The sequence below is a fragment of the Micromys minutus genome (genome assembly GCF_963924665.1).
Source record: "Micromys minutus genome assembly, chromosome: 7".
Taxonomy (NCBI): Eukaryota; Metazoa; Chordata; class Mammalia; order Rodentia; family Muridae; genus Micromys; species Micromys minutus.
This window is the reverse complement of record NC_137976.1, coordinates 62,204,864-62,223,641: the sequence shown is the minus strand read 5'-3', so window position 1 is coordinate 62,223,641 and position 18,778 is coordinate 62,204,864. Positions and strand designations below refer to the sequence as shown.

Genomic DNA, 18,778 nt, shown 5'->3' with positions numbered 1-18,778 from the left:
ATATAAAGAACAAGAAACTAAAAGAAAACAGCCAAAAACCAAATCTAAAATCAAAACCAAAAAAGACACCAACCAAAAAAAAAAAAAAAAAAAAAAAAAGCAAATTGCCATTTAAAAGAACTGAACACCATTAACCACCAGGAAAAAGCAAATCGAAACTGCTCTGAGATTCCATCTCACCTAGTCAGAACAGCTACCATCAAAACAGATGATATCAAATGCTGGTGAGAATGTGGGAAAACGGAAATCAGTGGTTTCTAAAAAGCTAAAACAAAAATTGCCATGATCCCAGAAATGTCATTCCTGGAACTCCCAAGGACTTTATATCCTATTACAGGGATATCTACACATTCGCTGCTGTTGTCATCTAATTAATCAATCAATCAATCAATAAAGCAAGCTCATAAAGTGATAATGAAAATGTGCTGCATACACACAATGGAATGTATTCAGCTATAAAAAATAAAAATTGTTACCTGCAGAATGATGGATGGAATTGGAAAAACTATTCTAAGTGCAGCAATGCAGTTTCAGAAAGACAAATATGTTTTCTCTTATATGTGGATTCCACCTTCAAATTTTTAGTGGGATCAGGAAGCTAAAAAGGACATAAGAGGGAAAGAGAGGCCTTACAGGGTTCGAGACAGTGGAACATATGGAATATGAAAGTAGTGAGAAACAGTGTTAGTGGTTAAAGGTTTAAGCAGAGGTAGAGAGATGGGGAAGAAGAGAGAGTTGGGAGTGAGCTAAGGAAACAGCCTTATGGAAATCTACTCTTTGTAAGCTAATTAAAAATATACAGAATCTATAGGGATTGGAGAGATGAATCAGTGGTTAAGGGCACTTGTGCTCTTGGAGAGGACCCAGCTTCAGTTCCCAGGACCCCACATGAAAGCTCGTAACTGTAACTCTAGTTCCAGCTGATTTGACTCCCTCTTCTGGTTGCTATGGGCACTGCATACATGTGGTATATCTATATACATGCAAACAAATCACACATAAAAAATAAATCATGTATGTATGTATGTATGTATGTATGTATGTATGCATGCATGCATGTATGCATGTATGTTTTGTTTTTCAAAGAAAAATGAGTTTGAATGAAGTTCCATGCAGGGGTGAACAATGCTTCCTCCAGAAGACATAAAATATTATGATAATCAGTGTCAGGGGTGGGGTATTTTCCTATAAATTACTGGTTAGAGAGGCCCTAGAGGCCCCTCCAACCAAAACAGACTATAGCCATTGCTCATTTGCTGAGACACAACACTTCAATTATAAGACACAAAGAAATCAAGCTGAAACTGATCTGAAAATTTAGCAATGGACCTGGCACGCTACTGTAGAGAACTGCCAAGCACAGAAGTATGTTAGTACACTAGTTAGTACACAAAGGTTTTGGGATAACCAACTACTCTGACTAGATTTCGGGGTTGCTCTAAAGGACAGATCTCACTGCAAACTTGATAGCTGAAAACCTGGTTTACAGATGGGCTGGGTCACAATCCCTAGAGAGAATCTACTACTGTTGGTTTTAATAAATGCATGTGTGCCTTCTAAATATGTCTATTTCCATGGAATAGGATTGCTCTCAATCTTGGTCAGATAAGCTTCTTTTGGCAGTGTCCAAAGCAGTCAATGCAGAGACTCTGCTTCCTAACTTCAAATGCAATGTGACCAACTGCCTCAAACTTGTACTAGCATACATCACCCATCCCCTCAAACAATGCACCAAAGTAAGTCTTTCCTCTCTAAATGGCTTATCGGTTATTGTCACAGGAACGAGAAGTAACTAACACAATCTGAAAAACGGGCACTGCTCACAGAAAGGGGAATTAACTGCTCCCTGAACTTACTGAGCATCTTGGAATAACTAGAATCCTAAGTGCTTTTCCTGGGCCCCAATAAGCCCAATCTAAAACTCAGAAATACCCAATAGACAACACATAAAATTCCTTACAAAGTCGTAATAATTTGGACAATCTGGTACTACCACAGAAAAAAGAGGACTCAAACATAAAATATAAAGCTCCCAACAGGATGAAAGTTGCAAACTCCATACTTGGAAACTGACACATCACAGAGGTACCACAGAGTGTCTTTTGGTAAATGCAAATGTATCTTAGATAAAGGAAAATAAGCAATACTGGAAAAAATAAAGGTAGTTTTAATTTAATTTTTCTTCGGTACCAAACATCCAAAGTATTATTTGGCTATTTACAGGCCACATGATGCTACAATGTCACTTCCTATCAGTGTCTTACGGCTATCCCAGTTCCTACCAACCGTGACAAGTAATGAATGAAGCGCTAAGCCTTACCTCCAGAACCTGGTCAACAGAGGCAACTGGATGCAACATGATGAATAATATGAAAACATACAAAATAATCACAGATATAACAAAAAAATCTGCAAAAGAAAGTGAATAAAATTAGGCATTTCCCTTAAATTAAAAAGTATCAAACATCAAGAAGCATACAATTACTTTAAACATATAATTTGGTTTGAAATCCTCCACTTAAGTTGATGAAATATAAAAAGCATATACTGTTATTTCCTACAGTATAAGACATTCTGCATAGCCTTCTCCTCCATATTTAAACTCCATTCCCTTCAACCTTAAGTGTATGTCAGATAATGATGGCACATGCTTTAATCCCAGCATTCCAGATATGGACAGACCCGAGTTCCAGGCCAGCCAGGAATACATAGTGAGAATCTGAGCTTATGGTTCCCTTGCCCTAATTTACACTTACAAATGGAAATTTAATATTCTACTGCACAAGTGCAACTAAAGTAAGATATATTAGACATCTGAAAGTTATTCTGATAGTTAAAGAAAGTGCTGGTTGGAACTAAAACATAGAAACAGATAAAATGGGGAGGAAAAAAATTAAAAGAAATAATCACACGCAGGTGACTTCTTCTGGAAAGCAGAGGTAGAAAGCCTAAGTCTGAGGTCAGCCTGACCTGCAAGAGAAAATCTCAGGAAAAGAATGAATCAGAAAGAATTGGATGGATGGATGGATGGATGGATGGATGGATGGATGGATGGAGTTTGAATTCAATAAAGAAATAACCCATGTTATATACTTTCTAAATCTTACTGCATTTAATAATTTATCTTTAGTTAAGGAATTTGTTATACTTATCTAAACGTTTTTTTAAAAGTTGCTGAGCTACCCCTAGATCTGACTTCTAGAAATCTGCCATGATTTCCATTAAGAGTGTACGCACGCACGTGCCCCTTTCATTAGCCTGGAGATAAAGTTGCTACGAGCTGGGAATGCCTGGCAGTTAAGAGCACTTGCTGCTCTTCTAGAAGATAGATGTAAGTTCTGTTCCCAACACCCATAGCCGGCAGTTGACAACTGCATTAAACTCCAGCTCCAGAGAATCTAATGCCCCTTTCTGGCCTATGGGAACACTGAAACAGAAGACACAGAGAAAAGACATACATAAATAAAAGTAACTATTAAGTACTACTCAAAAAAGGTGGATGTTGCATGGCTTTATATAAGCATACAAGAACTTTTTGCAAATCATTAAGACTTCAATAAAGAATGAAAAAATCAAGTATGCAGTTGAGAGAGGTAGGAATGTCTATTAGGTTGTACTCAGCTCCTGGGTCCTCTCAGTGTTGTCAGTAAGTGAGCACTTGGCAAACTGTTAAAGAAAGTGCAATTGCTCTTCACTACAGACAAGTGTCAGAGAAAGTCTGGGAAGACTGAAGGTCTGGGAAAAGTGGTTAAGTTAAAAACTTGAGTCATAAGTGAAATCATTTTACCTAATGGGGAAATAGAAAGTGAAATCATTTTACCTAATGGGGAAATAGTTATAATGAAGGTATTTTTTAAAAGTAGATATTCTTAGATATTCAAAATAACATAAAATAAAGAGCAGGCCATAGTGGGACATTCCTGTAATTCCACTACTTAGGAGGTGGGGGGTAGGAGGATCAAAAATTCAAAAAGGATGGCTTTGAAATTCTGAAAGAGTGACCTATGGTGACCTTGTTGGAAACAAAATGTAAAATAAGCTAGTTTGGGAGACTGAGACCGGAATATCACCAGTTCAAGGCCAGAAAGACAGACAGCTGATTGGATAGGAAGACACTATGTTAATGTTCTCCGAATATGTAAAATGTAACATGTATCAAGTAATTATGTTCCAGATTAGTATAAGACAAATCCTTCTGAAAGAAAAGGATTTCTTGCCTATTGCCTTTAGATACCAAAACGACACAGAAAGCAAATACACTTCTCGTGCTGCTATCTCCCTCCTGTTGTTTCTTCCTCAAACAGTAACTTCTACTGTCTGACTTAACTATCTATCCCCCTTTCCTTTACTCAGTTATCAACAATATTTCGTAGGGCTAAGTTATCTGGACTATTCCTATCAATTAAAGCACTAAAACTAAACAAACCTGGGTATGGCTCTATGGTAGAGTACTTCACCCCTAAAACTGTCCCTGCTTGAAGTGACTGACTCACTCACAACAATATATATTCTTTTTTACTTTTAGACAATATACATTCTTAGATCACTACAGTTAATTTTTCTAAGATGGTACAAATCTGAGGACTAGGTTTTTTACTATAAAGAAAAAACAAAATAAAGAGGAAAAAAAATGAAAGAAAAACCAGTGTTTCTGGATACAGCATACTACACCTTCAATCTCAGAATTCAGGAGAATGAGGCAAGGAGAAAATTACAAGTACAAAATCTGCTAAGGAGAAGTAGGGCTGTGGTGAGACAGCTAGAAAGTAAAGGCATCTGCTGCATCATCTCTGACTCTAATGTAAAAGATAGAAGGAGAAAGCGTCCTCTGTCCTCTACATACAATGTTAAAAGTAAGGAAGGGCCGAGGATGTGGCTCAGTTGGAAGAGTGCTTTACTTAGCAAGTGCTCTACCCAGGGAAGGGTCCCTAGTGTTTGAAGTGTGGCAGGAAACATCTCCAAGCCTAGCACTAGAAGAAGTAGAGGAATGAGGAACAGAAGCTCCGCCGAGTAAGCTCAGTTATATGACCTAACCTGCACAAACTATGCTAAAGTGAAGAGATTTGGGGATACGTACCTAGCTTGTGGTGGGAGTCCCTAGAATTTAAGCCCTAATATTGCCTCCACTTGTTCCTTCCCAAAGGTTCACCATTTAGTATGTTAACATTAGTTATAAAGTATTCTGCGCACTGCATGCTTGTAATAGATCTCTGTGACAGTCATTATTAGTACAGTTACACAGTAACATGAATATCTTTATTTAGATAAGAACTATCTTATCTAAAATAGAAAATACCAGTAAAAACAAATTTCAATGTTACCGAACATACACATGTTCAAGGTCAAACATGGACAGTGCATGAGAGTGAGGGTCTGATGATTATCACTTATATGATATCCAAAATCTAGCCCTGGCATTTTAACTGAACGATGACAGCAACACAAACACTTGCCATTTGCTCCATGACACTGCAAAAGCCACATCAACTAATGTTTTCAACTTTTAAAATTATTATTATGTGTCACTAGGCACACACACCATGGACATATGTGGAAGTTACAGACATCTGTGTGTAGCTGAGTCTTTTTGCACTTTGACATGTTCTAAGGACTGAATCCAGGTCAAGCTTTTCGGGGAGGACAGGTGTCCTCTGAAGCCATCTCATTTTTCTCATCTTAATTTTCAGAAGCTAGCAACTTACAGATCAAACCAAATTTTGTCTATAAAACCAAAATTTTGGACATTAATATTGAAACACACAGAGAGACACAGACCTCTAATCTGTTGACAATTTCTACAGTGAGGAATAAAAGTGATGAAAATTAGAAATTCCACAGACCCCGACCTGACAACATTGAAAGGGAAGGACATTTGAGGAAAGCACACGCACTGCCTCCACAGAGCCTCCCACAGCTCCCTCCTTCCCATCCTAATTCTCTGTACTCTCTCAAAGAAAGGGGCCTAAAGTAACAGGAGATGAAAACCAGAGTCCTTAAAATTTTGGTGTGGGAATGCGCATCAAAGGGAAAACAAGACGGTAAACATTCAAACCATTAAAAACCTGCCTCTTGATGAGGAAACTGCCAGTTAAATTCATTTTTAAGTTTTATTTTGAGACAGGGTTTGGCTATGTAGGTAGCTAATAGGATTACTGGCATGCTGCCAAGACCAGATTTCTTCTCCATAATGTTGTAAAGGAAGAGAAAGGTAGAAATCAAGATGTCACACTTACAATTCTTGTAGCAAGGCTGCCTGAATGGTTTTCCTTTTGAAAAGGCAACTGCCACTGTGAGGTACTGAAAACTGGAGATAAAAAACACTGTGGTATTTTCATAATTTTGTATTTTACAGGAATCGAGTTCAGTCCCATTGTATAAGTGTGACGAGTTCCAACATGCACTTCTCGTTGTATTACAAACACTGGAACAGACAAAGATTCCATTAAGAACAAAGCATCTTCCTAAGGGGCCAGTATTACTTAGATGCCTTAAATCACTATAATACAAAGAAGTAAGATGCTACTCATAGCAAAATGTGAAACAGAGGGCATGCAGATTTTTCTTCACCCTTTAGCTACATCAATTAAAATTGTAGATTCACTATCTTATTTAATATATGTGACTGTACTTCTTTACCTAGGTTCTTACTTCTCTGTAGGATGACAAGATAACATAACCTTCAATGTTCTCTAGTTAGGTTTGCCCTCCTTTTCTAAGTGTACATTACTGTCAGGCATACACAATTAGAAAAGTTACTGCAAAAACATAGATAAATGTTAAGCCTCTATAACTGAAAAGATTCAAGACAATTTTGTTTGTTCCTTTCATCAGCAATGCCTATATACATTTAAAAGAACTATGGGTTGTTTTGTTTTAATTTCCTAAAAATGTTACTGATAATCTTAATTAAGCAAACTAAAGTATTCACAACTGAAGAGTTGACAAAATTATCCACATTTAATTAATTCATCAGAGTAGAAAACTTCATAAATAAATACATAAGGCTCTTTTCAGGATGCTCTAAAATGATATTTAAAAATAAAAGTGTTTCTTCAACTTGGAAACAGAAAACCCAGATATACATACTATGCCTCCTGGACCCCAATGCCAATTTTTCTCATTTTACAGATAAGCAAGTTTCAGAAGCAAATTGATATTCCATTTAGGTAGTAAGTTGCACTTTGCCTAGACACTTTCTGCTATGGTCTTATGGTCCCCTCTAAAGTTTAATCCCACTGAGATGCTAAAAGCAGAAACTGGATGAGAACTTTAAGGGGTGATAAAAGATGTGCCTCCATTCGTAGATTAATTCATTCATGCAATTAATGGAGGAACTGGGGCATAACAGAATAAGTGTCTCAATGTGTGATGTCTAGAAACACCTGCAAGAAACACCACCATCAAAAAAGACAGCGTATGAACTGAGTTTCTAAATCCAGAGGTAAGATGAGTCCTTTTTCCTTATAACTTGGCTGTGGTACTGATGATCAGAAAATTAAGACACTCTTTCCTAAAGACAAGTTAACAATGACAAAAAGACAAAATTATTAAGGTGTTTAAAAAAGCTGCATGAAAGTTCTATACACATTTTAAGGCTCATCTTTTTATAGTCACCTTATACAATTTTTATCAACTCACTCTGAATATGGATCACACACTTTATACTGCTTGACCCAGAAAAATCCCAGCGACTGAAATCCAACAGAAATCACAATCTGAGACAAGACGGAGAAGAGGAGAGCCCCGGATATAAGGCCCGACGGTGGTCTCTGTGCCACAAGCTCTTTCCAAGCAGGATTTAAACTCACTAGATTTGGGGGGAATAAAGGACAAAAAAAGTGTCTGAAATTTCTCACTAAGAAAGACATAATTAAATACACTCAGAAATGATACTTATATATAGGTTTCTGGTTTTGTCTTTAAAGTATTTATAGTTTCTAAACACCAAAGCCAGATTTCTAAACACCAAACACATTTAAATAATCGACAAAAGTAAACGACTTATTCTAATTTCAAAAATGCCTCCAGCTTTTACCCTTCCATTGAAACTCATGGAAAATATCAGTGCCAGTGAAAATAGTAATTATAAACCAATGTGAGGTAGTGGTGCACACCTGTAATCCCAGCACTATAGGGAGACTGGGGCAGGATGGCCACAAGTGCAAGGCTCTTCTGAGATATACAAGCAAAAAATGTAATGTTATATCATAACATAATATAAAAATGAAAGAAAAAACAGAAAAATCAGTCCAACCGGTAACACATGGGATCTACCAAGTTTTCCACGATAAAGTTTCAATTTATCTTTTGATAAATAACCTCAAGTGTTACAATGACACTATCAAAATTTTGCTTACCCATCGACTAGTCTTATCTACTAAGCTATTTTTTAATTCAGCAATTCTCAGAGGTCATTAATTTTAGCACCCCCAGGAAAGATATGGCAAGGGCTCTATCAGGGAGTTGGAATTTTGACAGTATTGAAGACATGCAGTAAACAATAGGTCATCTGTGTTCCTTACAATGCACAGGATAGCTCTCCACATAGAACTATCTTTCTAAAATATAAATAAGACCTGGATCGTGTTCCTTACAATGCACAGGATAGCTCTCCACATAGAACTATCTTTCTAAAATATAAATAAGAAGACCTGGATCTCTTCGTGGTCAAATGTAATAGTCCTCATATTAACTAGCAAGTTCTTTCAACAGCGTTTACTTATTTCCCAGATATTTATTTCCAGTATGGACTAATTTGTGATTTCCTATAAATTTAACAGGGCATATGCCTATTATTTATCTTTATATTAGTACCAACACTAGTAAAAACTAACACCTTGTGTTTCCTTACATGATGAATCTACAAGGGCACAGCATTGTAATATCCCTTAAGAAATCCAAAGCCTGAGTCTAAAGGCATGCACGATCACCGGCTGGCCAGCATGTCTGCTTTACACCAACACCATGATGCTTTTATTAATGCAGCTCTGTAGTATAACTTGAACAGTGCTGTCTTCAGTAGTTCCTAAATTGTTCAGGATTGTTTTGGCTATCCTGGGTTTTTTATTTTTCCATATGAAGGTATGAACTGTCCTATCAAGCAGGGTGGTGGTAGCATACACCTTTATTCCCAGCTCTGAGTTCAAGACCAGCCTGACCTACAGGGTGAGTTTCAAGACTGCCAGGGCTACATAGAAAGAAACCCTGTCTCCAAAAAATAAAAGTGTTGGCATTTTGATATACCCAAAGGATGCTCCATCCTGCCACAAAGACACTTTCTCAACTACTTTCATTGTAGCTTTATCCATGACAGCCAGAAACTGGGAACAACCTAGATGTCCCTCAACTGAATAGTCAAAGAAAACGGACAAGGTAATATTAGTGGTTTTAAAAAATGACATCATGAAAGTTGCAGGCAAATGGATGGAACTAGAAAGCAATCATCCTGGTGACGAAACAATACAGTAAATAATCCAGAAAGCTAGGAGAGAGGAGGGACGGGAAGCACGGGTCTCCCAGGGAAGCAGAATAGTGCTTAAGGACTGGTGGGAAGGAGAAAGGATGAGATCAGGTGAGAGTCGGAGGACAGTGGAGTAAGGGAATCTATTTTCAATAAAAAGAAAACTAATGTCATTAATTAAGTGTAAAATAATGCAGCAAGGATCAGATACATAATTATTGAAATTGGATACTCTCCTGATTTATTACTCAAGCAAGAAGGCTAAGGTAAGCAGTTAGGTGTTTTATGGCTCTTTTGATGTAAACAAATCTATTCCAAAAGTTGGGGGTGGGGGGGGTATAAAATGTATGAGTTGGTCTAGAAAACAGGGCAAAATATAAATCAGTAATAAAGCATACACAGGAAAACTGGACCAATATAAGCTTACTTATAAAATGGTTGGTACAAATTTACCAAAATTTAATACATAATTTCAAATGTTCATATGCTTTGAAATAAAAAAAACCCAAATAAGCAAAATACTACTCACTTGTAAATACTACTACCAAAATGATTGCCAGATCAATGAAGAGAAACTGAAAGTCTCCCAGGTTACTCAAGATCTACAAAAGCAATTGTGAAAGTTTAAGATTGTTTTCATAGCACCATTGCCAGGTCTTGTTTTTCCCCAAGAATGACACCTTCAAAATGCTATGTACTTGCTTTTTCCTGTGCCAAAGTTTTTGTGTGTCAAGATGACACAAACTAGAATCATAGAGAAGGAGCCTCTGTTGAGAAAATGTCTCCATGACATCCAGCTGTGCAGCACTTTCTCATTTACTACTCAATGAGGAAAGGGCCTGGCTAATGGGCTTGCATTCTCAAGCAGCACTCCTCCAAGGCCTCCGAATCACTTCAGCCTTGCTTGAGTTCCTATACTGACTTCCTCCGGTGATGGACTATGATCTGGAAGTGTAAGCCAAATAAACCCTTTCCTCCCAACTTGCTTTTGGATCATGGTATTTCGTCACGCAATAGAAACATTAGCCTCTGAAATTAACCAATATCAACACACTTACATAACTGAAGAGTCAAGTCTTAGTATAAAAGGTTTGCCTTTAAATTTGTCAAAAGCATTTGTAATTTTGGCAACAAATTTTTATTGAAAACATTTAACATTCTAATACTCAGTATTCTCAAGTGTCAGTGTTTCCTGATATTTTAAATCTTCCCTTCTGATACTTTTGTAAATAATAAAAGGAAGTGTTCACAAAGGTCCTTCAACCACATAATGATTTTGAGGCTAGCCTACAGACTGAAATCCCATCCAAAACAAGCAAAGCCAATATGTGCTATAGAGGACAACAACAACCAAACTAATCAAAAAAAAAAAAAACAAAAAAAAAACAAAAGCAGTATTTTTCACACAAAGCCGTAACCGTGAGTGCAGGCTTTTTAAGGAACATGTCTCCCAAATTTAATGCCTCAAAGCAATTTTATACACACTGCTTTCTTTTTAGGCCATGTACTCAAACTCAAAGACACATGCCCACTCACTGTCTTTGGTGCTTTACCACTGAGTTCATGTCTGTGTGGTGTGGGTACTCACAGAATACAGGAGAGTAACACTGAAGTATTGTATGATGCTGTACAACGCCATAAATTTAAACACACAGAAGGACGTCATTAAAGCTGCACGGCCTTCCCTGTGAATAGAAATGGTGAATGACTAACAGCACCTTAGCTTGTCCTTCAGAACACAATTCCATCTTGACAGATAAACAACTTTCATGTCTACAACAAAGTTCTCTGCTACAAAAAATATATATCTCAATACAACAGGAAGAACGTCAATCTGCTACTAGTGAGTCATACATCCAACCACTGCTAAACATTAAACAAGTGCTACTGTTCTCCATGATTCAGTCTACTATGTCAAGTGCAAGACAGAGCAGAATAGTAAAGCTATATGAGTAAGGAAGACTAGCTCTCAGATCTGTCCTCTGAGAGGTAAAGACAGAAGGGTCACAAGTTCAAAGCTAGCCAGGCTACATAGTGAATTTCTGGCGAGCTTGTGTTACAAAGGGGTGGGGGTCGGGGTAGTGGGAGTTTTGTTTTCTCTGGGGCTGGAGAGCTGGTTTAGCAGGTAATAGCACTGGCTGCTTTTCCAGAGGATCTGGAGTTCAATCCACAGCACCCACATGGCAACTCCAAAATGTTAATAACTCTAGTTCCAGGGGTTCAAAAATACTTTTATGGTCTCCTTGGGCATAAGGCACACATGTAGTACACATACTTTCATACAGGCAAAATACATTTTTTTAAAAAAGATCTCTTCAAAAAACACAAATATGAAAAATTCAGATCCTTATTACCTGATAAGGTTTGGCACACAGGAGATACTGGGTGTCTTAGAAGTAAAAGGAGATGCCACGGAAGCTTCCAGCTCTGATAAGGAAATGCCACCATGTGCCCTCTTCAAAGCCTAACAGTATTTAAAAAAGTATATGATTCATTTTGTGAACAGCTCAGGCTAGAGAACTATAAAAAATAAGTCCCAAAAACAATACTTACACCACAATCATTTGCACCATCACCGCACATCCCAACAAAGTAGCTAAGGAAAGAAAAGTGAGTTACAATTCACATAGAAAGTAGCCGATTCTGCTCTGGCACAGTCAGGGAGCTAGCAGATACATGAGACAAGTGGTCTTGTCAGGGGAGCAGAGGGATGTTCTACTGACAGCACTGGGTGGGCTGAAACTGCACATGGACAAATGACTTTGGTTCTCAATTCCTTACCTGGAGGGCAAGGTAAGAAACTGAGCAATTGTTGTTGTTATGAGTAAAGACTTCTCCCTTAGAAATCTCAAACATTACTAGTTACTAGAATTCCAGAGCCATGACCCAAATGCATTTGTGTGAATCTATAAACCCAGCACTTGGGAGGAGCAAGAGTTGAAGGCTAAACACTGCCTTGAAACATACCCCAAAGTTCAAATTATAAAGTCCCTTCTTTATTGCACACCCATACACGTACAAGCACTGAGTGGACCAACCAGTTGGAATCAGGTTGAAAAAGGAAGAACAAATGAGACTGGGGGGAGGGTGGTGGTGGGAAGGGAGCTGGGGAGGAGCAGAGGGAATGCAGAGGAGTCAGGGGGCGGTAACGAGGAACATACATGTTCATGCATCTCAACTAAAAGAGCACTAATTAATGATCTCTGTGTGGGTATAACCGTAAGGAAGAATGGTTGATATTTTTACTCTACTTAGCCAGATAAACATTTAGGTAAACTTATTTTAAGTTCTTACCTACTTGGTAGGTAACAATTCTTTATACACAAACACACGCATGTGCATACACTTTAAATATTTTTCATGTGAAATAAGTGTTTCAGATTTTTAGAATTTTTCATAATTTAAAACATTTGCTTCAAATTCTACTGTGATACTCAAAAAGTTTCACATTTCTGGTGTTTGGATTAGGGATGCTCAACTTCTGTATGAGAAACATTAGTTACTATTCAGAATAGAACCATAAAAGGCGACCAGTACTCACTCTACATTCTGCAATGCTTCCACCAACTGTGTCTTCTGATCTGGTGCCATTCGGGCAAACACAGTGCCGTGCAACATCAACTATAAAACAAACACTGTTCTTAAAAAAATGCTCTTCACAGTGAGCTTATGATTACATCCATAAATTCACATTACTTACCTTAGGAACAAGATCTTGAAAATGTTCCAGAATCACTGAAAATGATTTTCCATTCATCGCAAAATGGTAGCGATCCTCTGAACCATCATGGGCAAGTTTAATAGGAATAGCCTACAAATAAGACATTTGAAACAATATTCAAGCACCCATACCAAGAAAAAGTTCTATATTCAATATGTTTATGCCAAGATTAGCTATTTCACATTATAAATGAAGTAAGTCATTAAAAACCTAGCATTTATTCAAAGAATAGGAAAATCAGTACCAAAATTTAAACAGCCAGATTTTTACTCAGAATCTCTAGAATGAGTCCTACCTTATATTTATTTCGTTTTTGTAAATATTGGATTTTTACAACCCATCTTTTGGTTTTTTGTTGTTGTTGTTGTTTCAGACTAAACTCAAATGAGAAAACTTAACAAAAAGGCAATATAAACATTACCTCTGAGTCAATGGCTGATGAGTCACTACACTGTGTCAGGGAGTCGGTATAATGCCAATTGATCTTGGCAACTTTCCCATCCTTTGGAGGTAATGCTTCAGCAATAATTACTTTATCCTGAGGTAGAATCATCCCACAGTCTCTGGCCACAGACACAGCCGTCAACATGTTGTCTCCTAATTTTCCAAAGTATTTTAAACATGTTAAGGTTGAAAGGGAAACATGGACATATGAAACAAGCACTAGGCTTCTACTGTAGTGCTAGGGTGGGCACAACAGGAGGAGGGTAAGAAGGTCCACAACACAGCTCAGAGGGAAGTGTGAGTCTCAGCACTGGAATGGGAGGAGAGCTGACTCCTGAGGGATAGTCTCTGACTTCCACACATAAATACATATATAGCACAGAAATAAAAATGTAATTGAAAAATTTCATCTGATTCTAACAAATACCTGCTAACCATTTTCTATGTCTACTTCAATACTAAAAATTATAAACAATCCCAAATGAAAAGGGCACTTATTCATTCCTCAGGAATCTTATATTATAGCAGAAGAAACATTAATAGATAATTCACACAAGGAAAGGCACCACACGTGGTATAGAAAATACAACAAAAAGAACATAATTAAAAAGCTTTGATTTCTTCTTCACTACTATATTTTCCATAAACAGATTTTGTTGGAAATCAAAGCAGGATTATAGCTACCTTATTATCTAGGGAAAATATTGGAGTTGAAATAGTACAATACACGGTAGAGTCACTAAATACTGTGCATCCTAACTGATCACCCCTCAATATTACACAACTTGAATGTTATAGTCATGCTTACCTGTGACCATGACAGTTCGAATGTTGGCTTTATGCAAATCTTCAAGTACTGCAGGGGTTTCCTGCTTCAATTTGTTCTGCATTATAACCAATCCCATAAAATCCATGTTGTTTTCAATGGCATCTCTGAAGAGTTAACATAATTGTTCAGATGAAAGATTGACAGAGCAATCTAAAAGACCTAAACCTAAAATATCTGTTATAAAGTAAAATGTGCACATATTCAATGAACCACATGTACACTTACCAGTTAACTATTGCAAAAAAATTAAATCTCAAAAAATAATTTTCAAGCAATATCTTGATAAACAAAAATTAACCTGCCATAAAATATAAGGATCACCTGGAAATGTCTGTTTTGTTTTAAAGATTTACTGTATGTGAGTGCTCTATCTGCCTGTACACCAGTGTGCCAGGAGAGGGCAGTGGATCCCATGGTCATGAGCCACCATGTGGTTGCTGGAAATTGAACTCAGGACCTCTGGAAGAGCAGAGCTCTTAACCACTGAGCCATCTCTCCAGCCTGAAAGTGTCATCTTTATAAGCATTAATCAGTTGTGTAACTAAGGCATACTCATATTTTACCCAGAATTATAAAAGAATAAATCATGAAATATACCTAATTTATATAATATATACCTCATGAAATATATCTAATTTGAATGATGGGGGAAGTACATTAGCTAAACCTATAGTGTATTCTCTTTAGTCCTAATTAATTCTGCAAAATACAATTCTTTCTCATAACAATATGGTAAAAATATCCACCAGCAGTACAATAAGATCTACTCAGTACATAGGTGTATCTTTTAGAAGTGATAACCAAGAGTTTTCAGAATGGCACTCTACAATAATTGAGAAACTGCTATGTGCCAGCAATATCCAAGTTCCCAGGTCAAATATAAAGACATTATCTAATACATTTTTGCAAAAACATGGTGACAAAGTTGGTTCAATGACAGCCACATCCCTGTTAAGTCGAAAGCTACCAAACAAAGAAAGCCTTTTAAAAAAAAAATGTAAGAAGGCCTAGTTACAAACTAAAACTTCAGATGTGAAATCAACAACAGGGATGAGGTATAGCTCAGCCAGGAAAGTGTCTGCCATGAAAGCATGAAGATCTGATTTGGATTCTCAGCACACGCATGTAAAGTGAGGCTTGGCAGTACACACTAATGCTGAGGAAGCAGAGACAGGAAGACCTGAAGCCTGCTAGCCAGCTAGCACTGGTAAACACTATGTTCCAGGTTCAATGAGAGTTCACTCAAAAATCATGGTGTTAGAGGGAAATGCCTACCACTGACCTCTGACCTACAAACACAAAAGAATCCCAAGCACACATAAAACACAGACAAATTAAAAAATAAGGGTGCCCAGGTATTTATTTAATTCATTAAAAAATGGTAACAACATTACAGAGAAAGGAAAGGACAGTACTCAGCTGTAACAATGTAGAAATACTAGGTTAGCAGCACTAAGCCAGTGGGTTTATCAGATTTTCCAACTCTTCCTAAGATCTTACAAATGCTAAATGTCACATACATCTTGCACTATAAGGAATTGTACAATTCTAAAATGTAAAGGTTTCAATAAGAGAAATGGTTATTTAAAACAAAACAAAAAACAACCCTGTTCCTATTAGGCAAAAACACAAGAAATAATGTTGGCTGAAGGAAAAGGAAGAAAAAGGATAGTGTGATGTTATCAACAGTCTTTTCCAGGGCATGAAGAGCTCTCTGAATATTACAGGCTCAAGGACTATAGGTGAATGAACAATAGTCTTTAATGGAGCCAACAAGGGTGACATACCTGCGATTTTCAACCTCATACGTGTATCAGTTCACTAGGTTTTTGTTTTTGTATGTATATGTTTTACCTGCATGTATGCCTGTTGGTGTGCCTGGTGCCCAAGGAAGTCAGACAAAGATGCTGGGTCCACCTAGTACAGAGGTTGTGGGTGGTTGTGAACCACCATATAGGTGCTAGGAACACAAGTCCCCTGAAAAAGCTGCCAGGGCTCTTAACTTCTGAGACACATCGCCAGTGCCCGTATTCTAGCTTATAGTTTTTCAAGATATATTTATGTTCAGAACACCACTCTAAAACAGGCAGAAGTAGCAGGACAAACATTCCTTTCTGCTTACTAAACACAACATGAAATATTAACATAAGGTTAAGTTCATTATCACTTATAGCAACAGAAATCAGAAGGGTGAGACTGCTGGTAGCAACTGTCAAGTTGGCAAAAATCTAGGAGACAGGAGGATGCCTGTAAGGATGATCTTATTGATTTGAGATGGGGAGACCCACCCCTTGAAGGTGGTACCATTCTCTAGCTGGGATCCTGCACTACAGAAATGAAAAAAGAACAGCTGCACATATTCACTCTTCTGTTTCCTAACTGTAGTGGGATTTGATGCTTCAAGCTCCGGCTTGGCTGCTCCACCATAATGACTGTACCTTAAGTTAAAATAACCTGTTCTTCCTTAAATTTTCCTTGTCAGAGGACTTTATCATAGCAAAGAAACTTAAGTCAAATATAAAACCATTATATAGGAAAAGATGTTATGGCATTTGACAAAAGGCAGGAAAAAAAATGGGAGAAAGAATAGCAGGTATCATGACTCAAGATACTCATGAGCCAAATTTGTATTTGGTTCCCACTGGGTGGTAGCTTTTAAAGAAAATTGTTGCCTATTCTTAGAACAGGCCTGGCACACTGTAAAAATTTGGTAACAGGCTGTAGGGAGAGTGCAGTGGTGAAGAGCACATAGCATCAATCTTGAAAGGGGTCTCAAATTCAGTTCACAGCACCTATATCAAACAGCCACAACCACCTGTGACTAGTTCAAGGGGATCACTCACTTCTGGCTTGTGTGGGCACTGCAGTAACATATACAAACCCACACAGACATACACAGAATTTAAAAAACAAAATAATAACTGTAAGTACATTTATACTTCTAAAGAAAATTATTTCAGGAAGCTAAATATATGCAACAAAATCAATATAGAATGGGGTGTGGTAACACACGATTTAATCCCAGCAATACAAGGAGTTCCAGGCTAGCATAGTCTACACAGTTACTTCAAAGAGAGCCAGGAATACAGAGAAACTGACAAAACTAAAAGAACAATACCAAATGAAAGGAAAATCAGTTTTACCTAAAACAAAACTACAATGCAGACATTTCCCAGATTTAATCTTTAACAGGAAGCGATTGATGTAGTACTGAAAACTGCAGGGAAGCCACTCTGCCTTACCTGCTAATATGCTGTACTTTATGCCAGGTCAGCTTTGACTCCAATTTTCTGTGTGCAAGAGCAATTACACGGAAGCCTTGCTTGGTGTAATCTTCTAACACTTTCTCAAAATCAACAGGAACTTTTTAAAAATACAAGAAAATTCAATGTTAGAATTACTACTGTAAGTTCATGCTGACATCAGAATTGTAACCAGAGCCTCAGTGTTTCCCTTACCTGTTTCAGGTTTACAGAGACTGGCAATGACCTCGGGGGCTCCTTTCATGTAGGCATCCATTCTCTTCTCGCCTAGTGTCCTGGCAACCACACTCATCCGTTGCAAAGCCGAAGAAAATGGAAACTGGCGAACAATTCCTATCTCATAAATAGCCTATTTAATTTAAAAAATGCATACAAGAGATTTATTTTTCTTTAAGAATAAAAGCAGGTGTACTTATCTAAAAAGAAAGTATTCTTCACTTACTGGAAGTTCAAACAGCTCCTAAAGGAAAGAGAATAAAGTACAGATTAATATACAACAGCTAGAAAAACTAAAACATCTACAACCTCACTTAGAAAATAGTAACAAGTGACTGTAAGTATTGAAGTTACTATAACGCCTCCCATAGAAAAAGGTATTCAGCCATGGTGTAGAACCACGGGATGATAACCAGGCCAGAATGTATGAGGCAAAGGGTTCAGTGCCTAGCGGGAGGGTGGGAGAAGGTAGGAAACAGTATTAAATATTCTGGAAATAAAAATATTGGCACATTAAATGCTAAAATAAACAAGGGAAACAATAAGTTTTATTTAAAAGTAAAACTAGTAAGAGTTTCTTTCTATAAATTCAAGGAGCACAGAATGTACACTAGAAAGACTAATTATCACATATATAAACAGGAACGAAACAAAAGGGCAAAAGAAGGAAATCTTAACAGCTTAGAGAGAACGCCTTAGCACATCAGGGTAACCTTCCTCATAAACTCAGTAAATATACCGACATGAAAGTCAACTAATACACCTAACTACTTCTATAGATATTTCTAAATTAGAATTAAAAGCCAGCAGCCACCATGTTATACAGGATTGGTGACACCGTACCA

The 18,778-nt window shown here is 37.4% G+C and overlaps 1 protein-coding gene across 3 annotated transcripts in view; it reads right to left on the bottom strand.

The window, feature by feature from the left end:
* Positions 1–18,778, bottom strand: part of ATP13A3 (ATPase 13A3) — a 77,029-nt gene that overhangs the window by 14,413 nt on the left and 43,838 nt on the right. For all 3 annotated transcript variants that reach the window (XM_080919339.1, XM_080919341.1, XM_080919340.1), the window contains 15 exons: positions 18,777–18,778; positions 18,160–18,177; positions 17,913–18,066; positions 17,697–17,817; positions 14,434–14,558; positions 13,603–13,778; positions 13,161–13,271; positions 13,002–13,081; positions 12,014–12,056; positions 11,815–11,924; positions 11,049–11,145; positions 9,990–10,062; positions 7,639–7,807; positions 6,234–6,421; positions 2,321–2,409 (listed from right to left, as the gene is read on the bottom strand). The exon at positions 18,777–18,778 is cut by the window's right edge and continues 115 nt beyond it. In XM_080919339.1, coding sequence (XP_080775465.1) covers positions 2,321–2,409; positions 6,234–6,421; positions 7,639–7,807; positions 9,990–10,062; positions 11,049–11,145; positions 11,815–11,924; positions 12,014–12,056; positions 13,002–13,081; positions 13,161–13,271; positions 13,603–13,778; positions 14,434–14,558; positions 17,697–17,817; positions 17,913–18,066; positions 18,160–18,177; positions 18,777–18,778 — 1,556 coding nt within the window. The remainder of the gene's footprint in view (positions 1–2,320; positions 2,410–6,233; positions 6,422–7,638; positions 7,808–9,989; positions 10,063–11,048; positions 11,146–11,814; positions 11,925–12,013; positions 12,057–13,001; positions 13,082–13,160; positions 13,272–13,602; positions 13,779–14,433; positions 14,559–17,696; positions 17,818–17,912; positions 18,067–18,159; positions 18,178–18,776) is intronic.